The sequence below is a fragment of the Pan paniscus genome, chromosome 9, assembly GCF_029289425.2.
Source record: "Pan paniscus chromosome 9, NHGRI_mPanPan1-v2.0_pri, whole genome shotgun sequence".
NCBI lineage: Eukaryota > Metazoa > Chordata > Mammalia > Primates > Hominidae > Pan > Pan paniscus.
Window position 1 is genome coordinate 109,167,507 of NC_073258.2, and position 20,784 is coordinate 109,188,290.

A 20,784-nucleotide genomic window follows, 5' to 3' on the forward strand; every position below is an offset into this window, starting at 1 on the left:
CAAACACACAAACACAAACATAACCACAATTTTTGAGAACAAGTTCTATATTTTACACTCTGGCCCCAAAAAGCCACACCAGGAATAGGGGCCTTTGTTTCCACAGCTGCTGCCAAGCTGGAGAACAAGGCATGTTTGATAGGTAGGCAAAAACACCACCCTGCTTTCTTAAAGTTTAGTAGCCTTTTTCTCCATTAAAAGCATTCCCCTGGTTGCTCTAAGTTTTTAATTAGATTCCAGAGTTCCAATAAAGTTGATTCTGATGGTTATTCTTTTTTTTTGAGACGAAGTCTCATACTGTCACCCGGGTTGGTGTGCAGTGGCGCAATCTTGGCTTGCTGCAACCTCTGCCTCCCTGGTCCAAGCGATTCTCCTGTCAACCTCCCGAGTAGCTGGGACTACAGGCGCATGCCACCACGCCTGGCTAATTTTTGTATTTTTAGTAGAGATGGGGTTTCACTATGTTGGCCAGGCTGGTCTCGAACTCCTGACCTCATGATCTGCCCGACTCAGCCTCCCAAAGTGCTGGGATTACAGGCGTGAGCCACCGCGCCCGGCCGACACTTATTCTTAGAACTCCTTACTCTACAATTTTCACTTCCCCAACAGATTTATTTTGCTGTGGAAATTGAAAAGCTAATTCAAACATTTATGTGGAAATAAAAAGCATTCAAGAATAGCCTGGAGTGTTTTCTTGAAAAAGAATTGTAAGATTGGAGGTCTTCTCTACCATTTAATAGGATTGTTATAAAGCTGTAATAGTTACGATAACAGTAGAAAAACAGACCAATGGAACAGACCAATACATAAATGGCCACCTGATTTAATTATTTTAAAGGTGGCACCGCAGAGCATCAGGGACAGGATAGTATTTTCAATAAATAGCATTTAATCACTTGGATATCTGTATGGAAGAATGAGAATGTTGACCTGGGCTGGGCATGGTGGCTCACACCTGTAATCCCAGCACTTTGGGAGGCCAAGGTGGGCGGATCACGAGGTCAGGAGATGGAGACCATCCTGGCTAACATGGTGAAACCCCGTTTCTACTAAAAATACAAAAATTAGCAGGGCATGGTGGCAGGCACCTGTAGTCCCAGCTACTCAAGAGGCTGAGGCAGGAGCATCACTTGAACCTGGGAGGCAGAGGTTGCAGTGAGCCAAGATTGCACCACGGGACTCCAGCCTGGGCGACAGAGCAAGACTCTGTCTCAAAAACAAAAAAAAAGCTGGCCTGTACCTCACACCATACACAGAGGTCAGTCCCAGGTGGACTGCAGATCTAAGTATAAAATGCAAATCAATAAATCTTGTATAATATAAGAGAATATTTTTATAACCTTGGAGTTGGAAAAGGTTATAAAAAGCACCAGCTGTGCATTCTGGCCAGATACTATGCTTTTCGCACCATCTTCCCAACCTGCACACCAGGAGATTCCCTAGGTTGCCTATGCCAACAGGGCCCTGGGTTTCAAGCACAAAATTGAGCAGCCCTTTGGGCAGACACCAAGCTAGCTGCAGTTTTTTTTCATACCCCAGTGGCACCTGGAATGCCAGCGAGACAGACCCATTCACTCCCCTAGAAAGGGGGCTGAAGCCAGGGAGCCAAGTGGTCTAGCTCAGCGGATCCCACCACCATGGAGCCCAGCAAGCTAAGATCCACTGGCTTGAAATTTTTGCTGCCAGCACAACAGTCTGAAATTGACCTGGGACGCTGGAGTTTGGTGGGGGGAGGGACATCTGCAATTACTGAGGCTAGAGTAGGCTGTTTTCCCCTCACAGAGCACCTGGGGGAAGGGGTGGCTGTGGGTGTAGCTTCAGCAGACTTAAACGTTCCTGCCTGCCAGCTCTGAAGAGAGCAGCAGATCTCCCAGCACAGCGCTCGAGCTCTGCTAAGGGACAGACTGCCTCCTCAAGTGGATCCCTGACCCCCATGCCTCCTGACTGGGAGACATCTCCCAGCAGGGGTTGACAGACACCTCATACAGGAGAGCTCTGGCTGGCATCTGGCGGGTGCCCCTCTGGGACAAAGCTTCCAGAGGAAGGAACAGGCAGCAATCTTTGCTGTTCTGCAGCCTCCACTGGTGATACCCAGGCAAATAGGGTCTGGAGTGGAACTCCAGCAGACTCCAGCAGACCTGCAGCAGAGGGGCCTGTTAGAAGGAAAACTAACAAACAGAAAGGAATAGCATCAACATCAACAAAAAGAACATCCACACAGAAACCCCATTCGATGGTCACCAACATCAAAGACCAAAGGTAGAGAAAACCACAAAGATGAGGAAAAACAGGCACTAAAAGGCAGAAAATTCCAAAAACCAGAATACCTCTTCTCCTTCAAAGTATCACAACTCCTTGCCAGCAAGGGAACTAAACTGGACAGAGAATGAGTTAGATGAATTGACAGAAGTAGGCTTTAGAAGGTGGATAACAAACTCCTCCGAGCTAAAGGAGCATGTTCTAGCCCATGCAAGGAAGCTAAGAACCTGAAAAAGAGGTTAGAGGAATTGCTATCTAGAATAACCAGTTTAGAGAAGAAATAAATGACCTGATGGAGCTGAAAAACACAGCACAAGAACTTTGTGAAGCATACACAAGTATCAATAGCCGAATCGATCAAGCGGAAGAAAGGACATCAGAGATTGAAGATCAACTTAATGAAATAAAGCATGAAGACAAGATTAGAGAAAAAAGAATGAAAAGGAGTGAACAAAGCCTCCAAGAAATATGGGACTATGTGAAAAGACCAAACCTACATTTGATTGATATACCTGAAAGTGATGGGGAGAATGGAACCAAGTTGGAAAACACTCTCCCAATACAGGAACACTCAGAGTCATAAAGCAAGTTCTTAGAGACCTGCAAGGAGACTTAGACTCCCACACAATAATTATGGGAGACTTTAACACCCCCTGTCAACATTAGACAGATCAACGAGACAGAAAATTAACAAGGATATTCAGGACTTGAACTCAGCTCTAGACCAAGCAGACCTAATAGACATCTACAGAACTCTCCACCCCAAAGCAACAAAAGATACATTCTTCTCAACATCACATCGCACTTATTCTAAATTGACCACATAACTGGAAGTAAACACTCCTCAGCAAATGCAAAAGAATGGAAATCCTACCAGTCTCTCAGACCACAGTGCAATCAAATTAGAACTCAGGATTTTAAAACTCACTCAAAACTGCACAACTACATGGAACCTTAACACCTGCTCCTGAATGACTACTGGATAAATAATGAAACGAAGGCAGAAATAAATAAGTTATTTGAAACCAATGAGAACAAAGACACAATGTACCAGAATTCCCGGGAAACAGCTAAAGCAGTGTTTAGAGGGAAATTTATAGCACTAAATGGCCATAGGAGAAAGCGGGAAAGATCTAAAATTGACACCCTAATATCACAATTAAAAGAACTAGAGAAGCAAGAGCAAACACATTCAAAATCTAGCAGAAGACAAGAAATATCTACGATCAGAGCAGAACTGAAGGAGATAAGAGACACAAAAAAACCTGCAAAAAATCAGTGAATCCAGGAGCTGTTTTTTTGAAAAGATTAACAAAATAGACCACTAGCCAGACTAACAAAGAAGAGAGAAGAATCAAATAGATACAATAAAAAATGATAAAGATGATATCACCACTGATCCCAGAGAAATAAAAACTATCATCAGAGAATACTATACACACCTCTATGCAAATAAACTAGAAAATCTACAAGAAATGGATAAATTCCTGGACACATACACCCTCCCAAGACTAAACCAGGAAGAAGTCAAATCCCTGATAGACCAATAACAAGTTCTGAAATTGAGGCAGTAATTAATAGGCTACCAACCAAAAAAATCCCAGGACCAGATGGATTCACAGCTGAATTCTACCAGAGATACAAAGAGGAGCTGGTACCATTCCTTCTGAAACTATTCCAAACAATAGAAAAAGAGGGGCTACTCCCTAACTCATTTTATGAGGCCAGCATCATCCTGATACCAAACCCTGGCAGAGACACAACAAAAGAAGAAAATTTCAGGCCAATATACCTGATGAACATCAATGTGAAAATCCTCCATAAAATACCGGCAAACCGAATCTAGCAGCACATCAAAAAGCGTATCCACCACGATCAAGTCGGCTTCATCCCTGGGATGAAAGGCTAGTTCAACATACACAAATCAATAAATGTAATCCATCACATAAACAGAACCAATTACAAAAACCATGTGATTATCTCAATCGATGCAGAAAAGGCCTTTGATAAAATTCAACACCGCTTCGTGCTAAAAACTTTCAATAAACTAGGTATTCATGGAACGTATCTCAAAATAATAAGAGCTATTTATGACAAACCCACAGCCAATACCATACTGAACGGGCAAAAGCTGGATGTATTCCCTTTGAAAACCGGTATAAGACAAGGATGCCCTCTCTTACCGCTCCTTTTCAACATAGTATTGGAAGTTCTGGCCAGGGCAATCAGGCAAGAGAAAAAAATAAAGAGTATTCAAATAGAAAGAGAGGAAGTCAAATTGTCTCTATTTGCAGATGACATGATTGTATATTTAGAAAGCCCCATTGTCTCAGCCCCAAATCTTCTTAAGCTGATAAGCAACTTCCACAAAGTCTCAGGACACACAATCAATCTGCAAAAATCACAAGCATTCCTATACACCAATAATAGAAAATCAGAGACCCAAACAATGAGTGAGCTCTCACTCACAATTGCTACAAAGAGAATAAAATACCTAGGAATACAACTCACAAGGGATATGAAGGACCTCTTCAAGGAGAACTACACACCACTGCTCAAGGAAATAAGAGAGGACACAAACAAATGGAAAAACATTCCATGCTCATGAATAGGAAGAATCAATACTGTGAAAATGGCCATACTGCCCAAAGTAATTTATAGATTCTATGCTATCCCCATCAAGCTACCATTGACTTTCCTCATTGAATTAGAAAAAACTACTTTAAATTTCATATGGAACCAAAAAAAAACCCGTATAGCCAAGACAATCCTAAGCAAAAAGAACAAAGTTGGAGGCATCATGCTACCTGACTTCAAACTATACTACAAGGCCACAGTAACCAAAACAGCATGGTACTGATACCAAAACAGATATATAAACCAATGGAACAGAACAGAGGCCCCAGAAATACCACCACACATCTCATCCTTGACAAACCTGACAAAAACAAACACATCTTTGACACTATCTCATTTTTCACAAACCTGACAAAAACAAGCAATGGGGAAAATATTTCCTATTTAATAAATAGTGCTGGGAAAAATGGCTAGCCATATGCAGAAAACTAAAACTGGACCCCCCTTCCTTACACCTTATACAAAAATTAACTCTAGATAGATTAAAGACTTAAACGTAAGACCTAAAATCATAAAAATCCTAGAAGAAAACCTAGGCAATACCATTCAGGACCTAGGCATGGGCAAAGACTTCATGATTAAAACACCAAAAGCAATGGCAATAAAAGCCAAAAGTGACAAATGGGATCTAATTAAACTAAAGAGCTTCTGCACAGCAAAAGAAACTATCATCAGAATGAACAGGCAACCTATAGAATGGGAGAAAATTTTTGCAATCTATCCATCTGACAAAGGGCTAATATCCAGAATCTATAAGGAACTTAAACAAATTTACAAGAAAAAAAAAACCCCACCAAAAAGGGGGTGAAGGATATGAACAGATGCTTCTCAAAAGAAGACAATTATGTGGTCAACAAACATATTTTAAAAAGCTCATCATCACTGGTCATTAGAGAAATGCAAATCAAAACCAAAATGAGATACCATCTCATGCCAGTTAGAATGGCAATCATTAAACAGTCAGGAAAGAATAGATGCTGGAGAGGATGTGGAGAAACAGGAATGCTTTTACACTGTTGGTGGGAGTATAAATTAGTTCTACCAATTGTGGAAGACAGTGTGACAATTCCTCAAGGATCTAGAACCAGAAGTACCATTTGACCCAGCAACCCCATTACTGGGTATATACCAAAAGGATTATAAATCATTCTACTATAAAGACACATGCACACGTATGTTTATTGGAGCAGTGTTCACAATAGCAAAGACTTGGAACCAATCCAAATGCCCATTAATAACAGACTGGATAAAGAAAATGTGCCACATATACACCATGGAATACCATGCAGCCATAAAAAAGGATGTGTTCATGTCCTTTGCAGGGACATGGATGAAGCTGGAAACCATCATTCTCAGCAAACTAACACAGGAACAGAAAACCAGACACCGCACATTCTCACTCATAAGTGGGAGTGGAACAATGAGAACACATGGACACAGGGAGGGGAACATCACATACTGGGGTCTGTAGAGGGGTGGGGGGGCTAGAGGAGGGATAGCGTTAGGAGAAATACCTAATGTAGATGACGGGTTGATGGGTGCAGCAAATCACCATGGTACATGTATACCTATGTAACAAACCTGCATGTTCTGCACATGTATCCCAGAACTTAAAGTATTAAAAAACAAACAAACAAACAAAAATACCAAAAAACAAAACAAAACAAAAAACACCAGCTTGGTGTAGTGGCTCATGCCTGTTATCCCAGCACATTGGGAGGCCAAGGCATAAGGATTGCTTGAGCCCAGGAGTTTGAGATGAGCCTGCGTAACCTAGGGAGATCCCATCTCTACAAAAAATGAAAAAAAATAGCTGGGCATGGCGGCATGTGCCTGTTGCTCCAGCTACTTGTGAGGCTGAGGTGGGAGGATCGCTTGGGCCCAGGAGGTTGAGGCTGCAGTGAACTGTGATCACACCACTATGCTCCAGCCTGGGAGACAGAACGAGACCCTGTCTCAAAAAAAGAAAAAGAAAAAAGAAAAAAACAAATTAAAAAGGCACCAACCACATAGGAAAATATTGATAAATTGAACTACATTAAAATTAAGAACTTTGTTCATCAAAAGACACCACTGCTTCAAAATAACCTAGAGGTTGTAGAAAGTGGGTAGAGGTATAGATGAAATAAGATTGGTTATGAATTGCTAACTGTTGAAGCTAGATGATGGGTACATGGTGGCTTATGACTTTACTCTTTCTCCTTTTGCATATATTTGACATGTTTTGTAATAAAAAATCAAAGGAAAGACTCCATTAAGAGAGTGACAAGCCATAGAGTGAAAAAAAGATGCATGTAACAGATAACTGACAAAGGGCTTCTATGAAGAATATATAACCCTTGTGCATTATTGGTGAGAGTACAAAATGGTACAGCCACTGTGGAAAACAGTATGGTTGTTCCTAAAAAACTTAAAAATGGAATTACCATATGATCCAACAATTCCACTTCTGGATATATACCCAAAAGAATTAAAAGAAGGGTCTCAAAGAGATATTTGTATAACCATTTATAGAAGCATTATTCATAATAGCTAAAACATGGAAGCAACCCAAGTGTCCATTGGTGGATGAGTGAACAAGTACAATGTAGTATATACACACAATGGAATATTATTCAGCCTTAAGAAAGGAAAGAAATCCTGCAATAAACTATTACATGGGTGAATCTTGAGGACACTGTGCTAAGTGACATAAGCCAATCACAAAAAGACAAGTACTGTATAATTCCACTCCTATGAGGTAATTAGTCAAATTCATAGGGACAGGAGGTAGAATGATAGTTGCTGGGAGATAGGTGGAAGGGAAAATAAGGAGTTACTGTTTAATGAGGATAGAGTTTTGGTTTTGTAAGATGAAAAGATTTATGGAGATGGGTGGTGGTGATGGTGATGGTTACACACATTATAAATGTGTTTAGTACTACTAAACTGTATTCTTTTTTTTTTTTTTTGAGACAGAGTCTTGCTCTGTTGCCCAGGCTGGAGTGCAGTGGCGTGATCTCTGCTCACTGAAAGCTCTGCCTCCCATGTTCATGCCATTCTCCTGCCTCAGCCTCCCAAGTAGCTGGGACTACAGGTGCCTGCCACCACGCCTGGCTAATTTTTTTTTTTTTTTTTTGTATTTTTAGTAGAGATGGGGTTTCGCCATGTTAGCCAGGGTGGTCTCAATCTCCTAACCTCATGATCCGCCTGCCTCTGCCTCCCAAAGTGCTGGAATTACAGGCGTGAGCCACTGTGCCCAGCCTGAACTGTATTCTTAAAAATCGTTAAGATGGTAAATTTTATATTATGTGTACTTTACCACAAAAAGTAAATTGAGAAAAAAGTAGTTTTAAAAAAATACAAAGAACTGATTTTTAAAAGACCAATAAGGGGTACGGTGGTTTACACCTGTAATCCCAGCACTTTGGGAGGCCAAGGTGGGCAGATCACTTGAGTCCAGGAGTTCAAGACCAGCTTGAGCAACATGGCAAAACCCTGTCTCTACTGAAAATACAAAAAATTAGCTGGACGCGGTGGCATGCGCCTATAGTCCCAGTTATTCATGGGGCTGAAGCAGGAGGATTGCTTGAGTCCAGGAGGTTGACGCTGCAGTGAGCCCTGATCGTGCCACTGCACTCTAACCTGGGTGACAGAGTGAGACCCTGTCTTAAAAAAATAAATAAATAAAACAAAAAAAACCCCCAAAACCCATAAGGATAGGGAACACACACACACACACACACACACACACACACACACACACACACAGAGGAGACTTGAATAAGCACTTTCCACATCACAAAAGTATCAGGGAAATACAAATTACAAACTGACAATATTATGTATTGGTGAAAATGTAAAGCACTAAGAATACCAAAGATTGCTAGTGCAAATATAAATTAGTACAATAGCTTTGGGAAATAATCTGGCATTATCTCCCAGAGTTGTGATAAGGATAATTTGTTGCTCAGCAATTCCATTTCTAGGTGTAGTATAAACAAAAAAAAAATGTGTACACTTATCCATGAGGAGACATGAAAATTCCCAGAAACAGTTATTAAAATAGCCCCAAACTAGAAAAAATACAAAGGTCAATCAACTGTAGAATGAATAAATAGCAATATATTCATAAAAGAGAATAATGGCTATTAATTAAAAATGAATGAATTTCAGCTACATAAATGTATTGTTGGATGAACAAATATATAACCCAAAGCATACTATAGGATTCTATTTATATACAGTTCAAAAACAGGAAATTAAAGTATTATGTTAGAATATAAAATAGTGGTTACCTTTTGGAAGAAGGGAGTTGGCAATGATTTGCAGGGTACCCGAAGGGAGTGATTTGGAGTATGAAAACATTGATCTGGGTGACGGTTACATAGGTGTTTGCTTTGTGATGATTCATTGAGCTATATATGTTTTATGAACTTTCAACATATGTGTAATACTTTAATAAAAACAGTTTTAAAAAGAAACAAATATGATGAGCACAATGAATTGATAAAGTAATTACATTTTAAGGAAAAATATAGGATGCTATATCAATAAGTAATGTCCTTACCTCTTTGGGATTAATATATTTCACTATCTGACGTGGTTCTCCCTGTCTTCTTAAATCAATCAGACTTTTAAAGTGTTGAAATATAGCGACATTCTAAAGGTTCAAACACAAGATTTCATGATCAAAACTGGATTTTCTATTTCTACTTAGCTTTTTGTCTAATCAGGGCAAAAACGAATAAAGTACCATAAAATAGATTTTATGTATCCACACTAGATTTTAGAAATATTATGCACTCAGGGTTTGCTTTGATAACCCTAGTAGTATTAGTATAATTCTCACAAAGAGATTTATTCTTAAATTTGTAATTGCATCACTACCAAGTATAAATGTAATATCCCAAACTTTGGTAAAGTCATCTCAGTGTACTCTCCAGAGTAATCTAGAAAAAAACCAAAATACAGACTACTGATTAAGAACCACTGAGTATGGGATACTCTTGTCTGGGTTCAGCTGTTAGTATTTAGCAGCTGTGACTGTCGACAAGTTGCTTAACCTCTTTGCACTCAGTTTCTTCAACTATAAAGTGGGAATGATAGTAGCCATCTCATACAGCTTTGGTGAGAAATACATGAATTAATATTTGTAGAGCATGTAAAGCTTTCTGACACAAGAAAACATTCAATAAATATTAGCCATTGTTACCATTGCAGAATCCTCCTTATTCCTATAGTAATTCCACTGATGTATTACAGGATTCTGTAATGGTAACAACAACTAATATTTATTGAGTGTTCATCTATTTTTCACATTAGTGCAAATTTAGCTAAACAATCCCTACCAATTAGTCCATCTTGGAAAATTATTTCTTTGGTAACTCTCCCCTCAAGCCCCATCTCCCTAAAAATGCTTTAATAACTCTTGGTAAACACCCCACTCCCCGTTTGCTTATGTTAAAGCAAATAAAATAAATTCAAATTTAAGTAACCCATAGTACCAATATAACAATCTAAAGCCCCACTACAATTGCCTATGGAAGATGGTACAGCCCATGTCTATACTAATAGTATTCTTTCTGAAAGGAAGATATAATTTTCCCCAAATAAAACTCCAAATTGAGTATCAAGAAATACTTATTATGGTTTAAAATCCGAATAGTATCTTCTAAATAGGTGGTTACTATATCAGTTGTCTACTAATACATAACAAACCACCCTAAAACTTAGTGGCTTAGAGCAACAACCATTTATTATTTCTCTCTTCCTGTGGGTTGACAGGGGAGTTCTGCTGGTCTTGGTTGGACTCATACATGTGGCCTTAGTCAGCTGCCAGATCAGCTGGAGTTAAGTGATTTAATATGGCCTCTCCCACATATCAGGGTCTTCAGCTGAAATTTTTGGAATATCTAGGATAGCTGGGCCTCTCTTTCCAAACAGACCTTCAGTTTGAGCTTCTTCATAGTATGGAGGTTTTAAAGTACCAAAGAGAGATTGGGTGCAGTGGCTCACGCCTGTAATCCCAGCACTTTGGAGTGTCGAGGCATTAAAAAAAATATATATATACATATATACATATATATATATATATATATATATATATGCCGGGCTCAGTGGCTCATGCCTATAATCCCAGCACTTTGGGAGGCCAAGGTGGGTGGGATCACGAGGTCAGGAGATCGAGACCATCCTGGCTAACACGGTGAAACCCTGTCTCTACTAAAAATACAAAAAAAATTAGTTAGGTGTGGTGGCAGGCGCCTGCAGTCCCAGCTACTCGGGAGGCTGAGGCAGGAGGATGGTGTGAACCCAGGAGGCGGAACTTGCAGTGAGCAGAGATCACGCCACTGCACTCCAGCCTGGGTGACAGAGTAAGACTCCGTCTCAAAACAAAACAAAACAAAACAAAAAAAGTACCAAAGACAGCAAGTGGAAGTTACAAGGTTTTTTAGGGCCTTATCTTGTAAGTCACAGCAACATTTATTCTGCATTCCATTGGTCAAACTCAAGTCCTAACAGGGCTTGTTAGGCTTGGCCCCTAAGGGGGTCAAGTAAAAGGTGGGACTCACAGGAAGTTCCATATACATTACAGCTTCACTTGCAGTACAGAGGGGAAGGGAAATCCTTCTACTGGGACAGAACCTCAAGTGGCATACCTGGTTGTATATTGTGCCTGGAAGAAAAGATGGCCAGAAGTATAGATCTATAGATGGATGGTGATTGATGGATGGTTTGACTGGATGGTCAGGGATTTGGAAAGAACATGGTTAGAAAATTGGTGACAAGTGGTCTGGGGAAGAGGTATGTGCAGACTTCTCCAGATGGGCACCAAGTGAGAAGATGCTTGTGTCTTATGTGAATGCTCACCAAAGAACAATCTCAACAGAGAAGAATCTTAATAATCAGGTGAGCAAGATGACTTATTCCTTGGAATCAGTCAGCCTTTCCCCCTAGCCACTGCTATCCTTGCACTATGTGCTCATGAACAAAGTGGTCATAGCAGTAGGAATGGAGGTTATGTCCGGGTGTGGTGGCTCATAGCTGTAATCCCAGCACTTTGGGAGGCTAAGGCAGGTGGATCACTTGAGGTCAGGGGTTCGAGATCAGCCTGGCCAACATGGTGAAACCACATCTCTACTAAAAATACAAAAATTAGCTGGGCATGGTGGTGTGTGCCTGTAATCCCAGCTACTCAGGAAGCTGAGGCAGGAGAATCGCCTGAATCTGGCAAGCGGAGGTTGCAGTGAGCCGAAATGGTGCCACTGCACTCCAGCCTGGGCGACAGAGGGAGACTCTGTCTCAAAAAAAAAAAACAGGAATGGAGGTTATTCATAGGCTCAGCAACATGAATTTCTACCCACTAGATCTGGCTACTGCCACCACTGAGAGAGTCCAACTTGCCAACACAGAGACTAACACTGAGCCCCTGATATGGCATAATTCCTTGGGGGAACTACCTAGCTTCCTTGAGACAAAAATTGATTATTTGGAACACTTCCATTATGGAAAGGGCAACACTTCTTTTCTCACTGGAATTGACATCTGATCCTTCCATGTGCACAGTGCTTCCACAAAAACCTTCTGTGTACTTTGAAAATGCTTTATTCTCTGTCATGGTATTCCACATAGCATTGCTCCTGATTAGAGAACTTGGTTCACAACAAGTGTAGCACACCAATGGGCCCATGCTTATGAAATTCATAAATCTTACCTTGTTCCCAATCACTCTGAAGCAACTGGCCTGATAGAATAGTGGAATGGCATGTTAAAGACTCAGTTGCAATTTAGAGTTCAGTGATAACACTTTTCAGACTAGGACGACATCCTCTATGTTGTAGTAGATGCTCTGAATGAATATGGTGCTATTTCTCACACAGCCAGCATTCATGAATTTGGGAATTAAGCGGTAGAAATGGAAGTGGCTCCCTCTCAATATTATCTTTAATGATCCACTAGTGAAAATTTTGCTTCCTGTCCTTTGTACCTTTGTGCTCTGCAGATATAATGGTCTTAGTTTCCACAGGAAGAACTTTTCCACCGAAGTACATACCAATATTAAAATGGAAACTGATACTGCCACCTGACCATCTTGTTCTCCTCATACCAATAAACCAACATGAAAAAAAAAAAGACAATTACCATACTGGCTGGGGTAATTAATCCTGATTCTTAGGAGAAAATGAGCTATTACTACCAGTAGAAATTAAGGAAGATGTCTAGAATTCAGGAGAACTTTTGGGGTGTTTTTTAGTAATACCATATTCTGTAAGAAAAGTTAATGGAAAATTATAACAACCCCAAACAGGCAGAATTGTTAAAGGTCTAGCCCCTTTAGGAATGAAGTTTTGGGTCATTCCCTTCCTCCACCCCTGAGCAAGGAACCACAACCAGCTGAAGTGCTTGCTGAAAAGAAGAGAGAATATGAAATAGCTAGTGGAAGAAAAAAGTTAAAAATACCAGCTATGATTCCCATAATTAGCTGCAGAAACAGGTAGTATCTATGAGTATTTCTTCTATATATCTGCATATAAATATTAGCCATTTTTTTCTTTTGTTTTCTCCTGCTCCCATTCCCCTAAAACAAATGTAAAGTGTGTTAATCATAGTGTGGTAGGCAGCATAACGCTCCCTAACAAAAGATGTTCACACCTAATCCCTGTAATCTGTAATGTGTAAATATGCTGTTACATGGAGAGGGTGAATTAGGATTGCATTTGGAACTAAGGTTGCTAATCAGCTGACTTTGACACAGGGAAATTATCCTCATTGGCCCAAGGTAATTGCAAGGGTCCATATAAAGGACATAGAAGAGTCAGCAAGAGTGGTGTGATGAGGGAAAGACTTGACAGGTCATTGCTGGTTTTGAAAATAGACAGGGGTTGCTCCAGGAAAGGATTTTAGGAGGAAAAAAAAAAAGAAAGAAAGAAAATAGAAGGGCGTAATGAGCCAAAGATGCGGGCAACTTCTAGAAGGAGGAAAAGGCAGGAAATTCTTCCCTAGAGCCTCCAGAGAGAACACAAGCTCTGCTGATGCTTGATTTTAGCCCAGTGAAGCCCATTTCAGACTTCTGACCTCCAGAACTGTAAGATAATACATTTTTGTGGTTTAAAGCACTAACTTTGTGGCAATTTTTACAGTAGCATTAGGAAATTAATACAAGTACTTAACCTTCCACCTGGTATTTAAAGTATAAGATATCACAGGTAGAGTATGGTTCAGCAAAAAGAGGAATAAAAATGATCCAAAAAGGGATAAAGGTACTTTTGGGAAGGTTGTGAATATGCTTTGGCCTGTATGAGGAATGTTAGGTGGAAGCATGGTTTTGATTCTATTTGGAAGTTAAATATGGTTAAAAGGGATTTGTATGGATGCCAAGGTGACAAGGGGTAGACTCTGCTGGGTTATTCTATTGTCAACTTGACCAAACAAGGACAAATATAAAGAAAATGACATATAGACACATCATAATCAAACTGCTAAAAATCAAAGACAAAGACGCAATTTAAAAGCAGCCAGAAAATAAATACCACAATACTTTCAGAGTAGAAACGGTAACACTATTTATTGACTTTTTAATAGAAACTATGGGAGACAGAATACAATGGAATGCCATCTGAGTGCTGAGGGGGGGAAAATCCCAATAACATGCCAGTCTAGATTTCTATGAAATGTGATAATATTCTTTGAAAATAAAAAGGAAATAAATAAGCTTTTAGACAAACAAAAGCTGAAGGGATTTTTCACAGGAGGTCTGGCATCTAAGAAATCTTATAAGAAATACTACAGACACATCTATAGTTCCAGAACTTTGGGAGGCTGACATGGGAAGATCACTTGAGGCTAGGAGTTTGAGACCCACCAGGTCAACATAGTAAGAACCCGTTACGACAAAAAAAAAAAAAAAAAAAGGGGGGGTGTGGACAAAATTTTTAAAATTATCTAGGTGTGGTGATGCACACCTGAAGTCCTAGCTACTCAGTAGCTTGAGGTAGGAGGATCACTTGAGCTCAAGCTCAGGAATTCGAGGCTACAGTGAGCTATGATTGCACCACTGCACTCCAGCCTGGGTGACAGAGCAAGAACCTGCCTCTCAAAAACAAAATCAAACTACAGAGAATTCTTGAGTTGGCAGAAAATTAATACCATAAGGAAGCAAATAAGGCTGCAGGAAGAAATGAAGGGCTCTGGAAATGGTTTGTATCTGGATAGATAAAAATAGATACTGAAGGCTGGGCGCAGTGGCTCACGCCTATAATCCCAGCACTTTGGGAGGCTGAGGCGGGCAGATCATGAGGTCAAGAGATCGAAACCATCCTGGCCAACATGGTGAAACCCCGTCTCTACTAAACATACAAAAATTAGCTGGGCATGGTGGCGCATGTCTGTAGTCCCAGCTACTCGGGAGGCTGAGGCAGGAGAATCGCTTGAATCCGGGAGGCAGAGGCAGAGCTTGCAGTGAGCTGAGATAGCGCCACTGCACTCCAGCCTGGTGACAGGTGAGACTCAGTCTTAAAAAAAAAAAAAAAAAAAAAAAAAGGATAAGGAAATTAAACAAAACATAAATAAATGGAAAAACACCCCACATTCACGGATTGGAAGCCTTAGTATTGTTAAGATGACAGTATTACCCAAAGCAATGTACAGATTCAATGTAATCACTATCCAAAATCCCAATGGCACTTTTTGAAAAAATAGAAAAGCCCATCCTAAAATCTATGTGGAACACAAGGGACCCTGAATAGCCAAACAGTCTTGAAAAAGAATAAAATAAGTGAAAAAGTGTGAGTTGGAAGAGCCATACTTCCGGATTTCAAAACTTACTAAAGCTACAATAATCAAAACAGTTTGGTACTGGCCTAAGGACAGATATATAGGCCAATGGAATAGCATAGAGAGCCTCCAAATAGACTCATATATATGTCGTCAACTCATTTTTGACAAGGGTTTCAAAACCATTCAATGAAGAGGACAGTATTTTCAACAAATGTATCTGTGACAATTATATACCCACATGAAAAATAATGAAATTGGGTCCTTAATTTACACCATATGCAACATTAACTCAAAATGGATCAAAGATTTAGGTGGCATGCAGTGGCTCACGCCTATAATTTCAGCAATTTGGGAGGCCGAGACGGGCAGATCACTTGAGGTCAGGAGTTTGAGACCAGCCTGGCCAACGTGGTGAAACCCTGTCTCCACTAAAAATACAAAAATTAGCTGGGCATGTGGCGCACTCCTGTAGTCCCAGCTACTCGGTAGGCTGAGGCAAAAGAATCCCTCAAACCTGGGAGGCGGAGTTGGCACTGAGCTGAGATTGAGCCATTGCACTCCAGCTTGGGCAACAAAGCAAGACTTCGTCTGGGAAAAAAAAAAAAAATCAAAGATCCAAATATAAGAGTTAAAGCCATAAAACTCCTAGAAGAAAATATGGGGGAAAAGCTTCATGACATTGGATTTGGTAATGATTTCTTGGATATAACACCAAAAGCACAAGAAACAAAATGAACAAAAAGATAAACTGGACTACATAAAAATCAGACTGGGTGCAGTGGCTCACGCTTGTAATCCTAGCACTTTGGGAGGCCAAGGCGGGCAGATCACTTGAGGTCAGGAGTTTGAGACCAGTCTGGCCAACACAGTGAAACCCCATTTCTACTAAAAATACAAAAATTAGCCAGGCATGGTGGTGGTTGCCTGTAGTCCCAGCTACTCAGGAGGCTGAGGCAGAAGAATCATTTGAACCCAGGAGGCAGAGGTTGCAGTGAACCGAGACTGTGCCACTGCACTCCAGCCTGGGTGACAGAGCGAGACTCCATCTAAAAAAAAAAAAATTAAAACGTTTTGTGCATCAAAGGACACTATCAAGAGAGTAAAAGGGCAATCCACAAAATGGGAGAAAATATTTGCAAAGCAGATCTTCGAAAGATAAAGAACTGCTACATCTCAACAACAAATGCAAAACAACTCAATGTAAAAATGGGCAAAGATCTTGAATATATATTTCTCCAAAGAAGACTTACAAGTGGTCAATAAGGACAGAAAAGATGATCAATATCACTAGTCATAAGGGAAATGTAAATCAAAACTGCAATGAGATACCACTTAACATCCATTAGAATGGCTATTACCAAAAAACTTGAAAATAGCAAGTATTGGCAAGGATATAGAGCAACTGGAAACCTTGTGCATTGCTGGTGGGAATGTAAAATGGTACAGCCACTGTGGTAAAGTTTGGCAGTTCCTCACAAAGTCAAACATAGAATTACATAATCCAGCAATTCCACTTCTAGACATATACCAAAAAGAAACCAATGGCTCAAACAGATACTTTTACATCAATTTCTTAGCAGCATTATTCATAGTAACCAAAAAGTGGAAATAGCCCAAATGTCCATTAACAGATGAATGGATAAATACAATGTAGCATATAGATATATAATGGAATATTATCCATCCTTAGAAAGGAATGAAATTCTGATACATGCTATAAATTGGATGAACATTGAAAATGTTATGTTGAGTAAAATAAGCCAGATACAAAAAGACAAATCCACTTAAATGAGGTACCTAAAATAGGAGAATTCACAGAGACACAAAGTAGAATAGAGATAACTGGGGTCTGGTGGTTAGGAGGTTTTTGTTTAATGGGTACATGAGGTTTTGTTTGGGATGATGAAAAAGCTGTGGAAATGGATATTGGTGATGGGTGCACAACATTATGAATACACTTAATGTAATTGAGTTATACACCTAAAAACGGTTAAACTGGTAAATTTTATGTTATGAACATTTTACTACAATAAAAAAGTGAACACTGGCTGTTTAAAACAAGAATAATAATGTCTCCTGGTACTTAAAACAAAAGTGTAAGTGAAATATCTGGAAATAACAGGACAAAGGTGAAGAGGCTAAAGTGAGTTAACATGTTATGAGATTCTTACATTGTTCTGAAAAGGGTAAAAGTACTAATTTAAGGTAGAGACTAACTAATCAAGGGCAAATATTGTAACTTTGCCCTTTCTAGCTTAACCCTCTAAAAGAATATATAGCTGTTCTAATCATCTATTACTGTGTAGTAAAGTACCTCAAAACTTAGTAGTGTAAAAACAACCACCATTTTATTATGCTCATAATTATGGGTTATGAATTCTGGTAGGGAATAGTAGGGAAGTCTTGTCTCATCTCCACAATGACTGAGGCTTCAGCGGGGATGACTTGAACAGTAGAAATGGCTGGGATGGCTCAAGTGGGGCCCAATGTCAGGGACCTCAATTCTAGCTGTCAGCTAGGTCCCTTGGTTCTTTTCCTTATTACATTTATTGGGCATGGAATATAAAAAATGGCCTTTTCACTTACGTATCTGCTTAAGTGGGCTGTAATATCTGTTAAAACAGGATAGTCAATCATCAATCTCTGGAGGCAACCTCTCCATGAGGCTAGCCTGGGATTCACTTCAGCATGGCAGTTTCAGGGCAGTTATCCTTCCTACATGGTGGCTGTTCTCACTCAGAATGAACATTTCAGGACACAGACTTGGACACTGCAATGCTTTTTATGACCTAGACTAAGAGGTTCCAGAATGTCATGTCCTATTTTAGTGGTTTTAATGGTAAAGCAAGTTACTAAAATAGCCTAGATGAAAGGGAAAATATTGACCGATAGGAAGAGGAGGTTCCAAGACGGCTGAATAGGAACAGCTCCAGTCTACAGCTCCCAGCGTGAGCAATGCAGAAGACAGGTGATTTCGGCATTTCCAAGTGAGGTACCGGGTTCATCTCACTGGGGCTTGTCAGACAGTGGGTGCAGCCCAAGGAGCATGACCCAAAGCAGGGCAACGCACTTCCTCACCCAGGAAGTGCAAGGGGTTGGGGAATTCCCTTTCCTAGCCAAGGGAAGCCGTGACAGATGGTACCTGGAAAATTAGGACACTCCCACCCTAATACTGCGCTTTTCCAACAGTCTTAGCAAACAGCACACCAGGAGATTATATCCTGCGCCTGGCTCAGAGGGTCCCACACCCATGGAACCTTGCTCACTACTAACACAGCAGTCTGAGATTGAACTGCAAGGCGGCAGCGAGGCTGGAGGAGGGGCGTCTGCCATTGCTGAGGCTTGAGTAGGTAAACAAAGCAGCTGGGAAGCTTGAATTGGGTGGAGCCCACCAACAGCTCAAGGAGGCCTGCCTGCCTCTGTAGACTCCACCTCTGGGGGCAGCGCATAGCTGAACAAAAGGCAGCAGAAAGTTCTGCAGACTTAAACATCCCTGTCTGACAGCATTGAAAAGAGTAGTTGTTATCCCAGCATGGAGTTTGAGATGAGAGAATGGGCAGACTGCCTCCTCAAGTGGGTCCCTGACCCCCAAGTAGCCTACCTGGGACGCACCCCCCAGTAGCGGCAGACTGACACCTCATACGGCCAGGTGCCCCTCTGAGACAAAGCTTCCGGAGGAAGGATTAGGCAGCAACATTTGCCATTCTGCAATATTTGCTGTTCTGCAGTCTCCGCTGGTGATACCCAGGCAAACAAGGTCTGGAGTGGACTTCCAGCAAAGTCCAACAGACCTGTAGCTGTGGGTCCTATTAGAAGGAAAACTAACAAACAGAAAGGACACCCACACCAAAATCCCATCTGTACGTCACCATCATCAAAGACCAAAGGTAGAGAAAACCACAAAGACGGGGAGAAACCAGAGCAGAAAAGCTGAAAATTCTAAATATCAGAATGCCTCTTCTCCTCCAAAGGAATGCAGCTCCTCGCCAGCAACAGAACAAAGCTGGATAGAAAGTGACTTTGATGGGTTGAGAGAAGAAGGCTTCAGATGATCAGTAATAACAAACTTCTCCAAGCTAAAGGAGGATGTTCAAACCTATCACAAAGAAGCTAAAAACCTTGAAAAAAAATTAGACGAATGGATAACTAGAATAACCAATGCAGAGAAGTCCTTAAAGGAGCTGATGGAGCTGAAAGCCGAGGCTCGAGAACTACGTGAAGAATGCAGAAGCCTCAGGAGCCGATGCGATCAACTGGAAGAAAGGGTATCAGTGATGGAAGATGAAATGAATGAAATGAAGCGAGAAGGGAAGTTTAGAGAAAAAAGAATAAAAAGAAACGAACAAAGCCTCCAAGAAATATGGGACTATGTGAAAAGACCAAATCTACGTCTGATTGGTGTACCTGAAAGTGACGGGGAGAATGGAACCAAGATGGAAAACACTCTGCAGGATATTATCCAGGAGAACTTCCCCAGTCTAGCAAGGCAGGCCAACATTCAGATTCAGGAAATACAGAGAACGCCACAAAGATACTCCTCGAGAAGAGCAACTCCAAGACACCTAATTGTCAGATTCACCAAAGTTGAAATGAAGGAAAAAATGTTAAGTGCAGCCAGAGAGAAAGGTCGGGTTACCCACAAAGGGAAGCCCATCAGACTAACAGCGGATCTCTCGGCAGAAACTCTACAAGCCAGAAGAGAGTGGGGGCCAATATTCAACATTCTTAAAGAAAAGAATTTTCAACCCAGAATTTCATATCCAGCCAAACTAAGCTTCATCAGTGAAGGAGAAATAAAATCCTTTACAGACAAGCAAATGCTGAGAGATTTTGTCACCACCAGGCCTGCCCTAAAAGAGCTCCTGAAGGAAGCACTAAACATGGAAAGGAACAACCGGTACCAGCCACTGCAAAATCATGCCAAAATGTAAAGACCATCAAGGCTAGGAAGAAACTGCATCAATTAACGAGCAAAATAACCAGCTAACATCATAATGACAGGACCAAATTTGCACATAACAGTATTAACTTTAAATGTAAATGGGCTAAATGCTCCAATTAAAAGACACAGACTGGCAAATTGGATAAAGAGTCAAGACCCATCAGTGTGCTGTATTCAGGACACCCATC

The 20,784-nt window shown here is 40.7% G+C and overlaps 1 protein-coding gene across 11 annotated transcripts in view; it reads right to left on the reverse strand.

Moving 5' to 3' along the window:
* C9H11orf65 (chromosome 9 C11orf65 homolog) overlaps positions 1-20,784 on the reverse strand; it is a 156,931-nt gene that overhangs the window by 113,787 nt on the left and 22,360 nt on the right. For 6 of the 11 annotated variants that reach the window (XM_055094805.2, XM_063608257.1, XM_055094798.2 and 3 more), the window contains exon 3: positions 9,446-9,538. The exons of the other annotated variants lie outside the window; for them this stretch is intronic. In XM_055094805.2, coding sequence (XP_054950780.1) covers positions 9,446-9,538 — 93 coding nt within the window. The remainder of the gene's footprint in view (positions 1-9,445; positions 9,539-20,784) is intronic. 11 annotated transcript variants of the gene reach the window in all.